The sequence below is a fragment of the Dendropsophus ebraccatus genome, chromosome 3, assembly GCF_027789765.1.
Source record: "Dendropsophus ebraccatus isolate aDenEbr1 chromosome 3, aDenEbr1.pat, whole genome shotgun sequence".
In the NCBI taxonomy this organism is placed as follows: Eukaryota; Metazoa; Chordata; class Amphibia; order Anura; family Hylidae; genus Dendropsophus; species Dendropsophus ebraccatus.
The window spans coordinates 141,789,125-141,791,845 of NC_091456.1; the positions used below are offsets into that span (position 1 = coordinate 141,789,125).

A 2,721-nucleotide genomic window follows, 5' to 3' on the forward strand; every position below is an offset into this window, starting at 1 on the left:
CCCTTACTCCTACATTGCCTTAATAACCATGGCTATCCTGCAGAGCCCAAAGAAGAGGCTGACCCTGAGCGAGATCTGCGACTTCATCAGCCAGCGCTTCCCCTATTACCGGGAGAAGTTCCCCGCCTGGCAGAACTCCATCCGCCACAACCTCTCCCTCAATGACTGCTTCGTCAAGATCCCGCGGGAGCCGGGCAACCCTGGCAAGGGCAACTACTGGACGCTGGACCCCGAGTCGGCCGATATGTTTGACAATGGCAGCTTTCTGAGGAGGAGGAAGCGCTTCAAGAGGCAGCAGAGCCCCGAGCTGCTGCTGAGGGAGCCCGGCCACTTCCTGCCAGCCTATGGCTATGGAGCGTACAGCTGCGGCTATGGCATCCAGCTGCAGCCCTATCACCCGCATTCTGCCCTGATTGCCTTCCAGCCCCAACACAGACAGCAGCCACCTAATGCCACTGCCATGCCAGCCCCATCCCTGCTGCCCGAGCTGCCCAGGACCTGTACATTCTACCCTCACCAGCTCAACCCAGCACTTCCAGCCTCCATGCACACTGCCAAGACCCCCAGCTCCTCACTCAGCCGCTCCTCCACCTTCTCCATAGAGAGCATCATAGGAGGGGACATGAGCCCAGTGCAGTGCAGCAACTCTTCTTCTTCTTCCTCCAAAGCCTCTGGGGTCCCAGTCATCTCTAGGGCCCTGGTGACTTTCTCCCACTCTCCTGCTGCTACTGCCTTAGGTGGGGCCCTGCAGCCTGGAACAATCCTTACCAATGGGGAACCTTATACCACTAGGATTGCAAACTCTTAATACAAATCAGGCTTGTGCTGAGAAGGTAGGATGCTTTCTATGGCTTCTGCATTACTGTTGCCTTTATATACCATTGGTAAGATACAAGGAAGGCCCTAGCAGCCATACTTGCACCTCTAATGTACTGTATTGTGTGTTCATACCAAGCCAAGGTAACCTGCAAATGCAAAAACAAGAAAAAAAAAAAAAAGCAAAAACTTTTTTTTTTTTTTAAAAAAAAGCCTTCACCATAGTAGCATGGTACTTTACCCCCATAAGCTGCCCGTTTGTGGGGTTCTCAGGTCTGCCAGAGTCATAGCAAGTCTCTAGGATTGAAAGCAATAAGTCTCTTCTAGTGCACCAGAATGATTGACATGTTTACACAGACAGCTGTCAGTTTTTTTTTTATTTGATCCTGTGTTTTGTATTATAATAGACTGGGTTTTTTTTTCTACTTTTTAAGTGTTCTTATTATTAATGTAAAAAAAAATCTTACTGCCAAGTATTATTGTACCGAGCTCATGTCAACATTTTTCACGGTTTTTTTTTTTTTTTCAAAAAAATAAAATGTTGAATTTTAAAAAATACAAATAGTGAAGTTTTTATTTTTCATTTGTATCGAGAAAGAAATGCAGGGGAAATATTATAAGGCGCTGCTCCTCTGTATACTACCATATACTATATACTACATGGTATTTTACTATAATTGTATTCTGTCTTATCGGGCGTAATATACATTATATATATATATATATATATATATATATATATATATATATATATATATATATATATATATATATATACACAATATAAGTCACAGGGAAATAATAGCATCAATAATATCACAGTCTACAGAATGTTTTGTCTTATTTGCCTTTACCAGAACTGATCACAATAGTTACATTGCAGTTGCGAGTGGGATCTGTTTGGGATTTGTCTTTGATTTTGGAGCTGGATGCGGAGAGAAGCCAGAATAGGAATATATATTGTGTAGGAAATGGAAGCTCCATCACATCACCTCTAACCGATTGGTTGTTTTTTATTCCTTCTCTAACTTTTAACTATGCAATAGTTTTTGCACGGATATATACCCACTTGCCTGTGTGTGTATATGTATATAGTGTGTGTGTGTGTGTGTGTGTATATATATATATATATATATATATATATATATATATATATACGCACACACGTAAATAAAATTTATATGTAAGCAGAATATAAGACGGCTTTCGATATTATATTTAGTTATTATAATTATTATTATTAATATTATTTATTTTTACTTGTATGAACCCTGAAGTCTCTTGCTTTCAGTTACACTCTAGACACATAGTAGAGCAGATGAATGCATCCCTATGTATATAGCTGTTACTAATAGTGTGTTGTACATAGTAGCGTGATGTACTACATACAATAGTGTGTTGTACATAGTAGTGTGATGTAGTACATAGTAGTAATAGTGTGTTGTACATAGTAGTGTGGTGTAGTACATAGTAGTAATAGTGTGGTGTACATAGTAGTGTGGTGTAGTACATAGTAGTGTGGTGTACATAGTAGTGTGGTGTAGTACATAGTAGTAATAGTGTGGTGTACATAGTAGTGTGGTGTAGTACATAGTAGTGTGGTGTACATAGTAGTGTGGTGTAGTACATAGTAGTAATAGTGTGGTGTAGTACATAGTAGTGTGGTGTACATAGTAGTGTGGTGTAGTACATAGTAGTAATAGTGTGTTGTACATAGTAGTAATAGTGTGTTGTACATAGTAGTAATAGTGTGGTGTACATAGTAGTGTGGTGTAGTACATAGTAGTAATAGTGTGGTGTAGTACATAGTAGTAATAGTGTGGTATAGTACATAGTAGTAATAGTGTGGTATAGTACATAGTAGTAATAGTGTGATGTAGTACATACACTATAAGGGTGCGTTCA

The 2,721-nt window shown here is 40.1% G+C and overlaps 1 protein-coding gene across 1 annotated transcript in view; it reads left to right on the forward strand.

Annotated features, from left to right (window-relative positions):
• Positions 1-1,031, forward strand: part of FOXD1 (forkhead box D1) — a 1,424-nt gene extending 393 nt beyond the window's left edge. Inside the window, exon 1 of the mRNA XM_069964639.1 lies at positions 1-1,031. This exon is cut by the window's left edge and continues 393 nt beyond it. Within this exon, the coding sequence (XP_069820740.1) occupies positions 1-808 (808 nt within the window). The 3' untranslated portion in view covers positions 809-1,031.
• Positions 1,032-2,721: the final 1,690 nt, after the last annotated feature.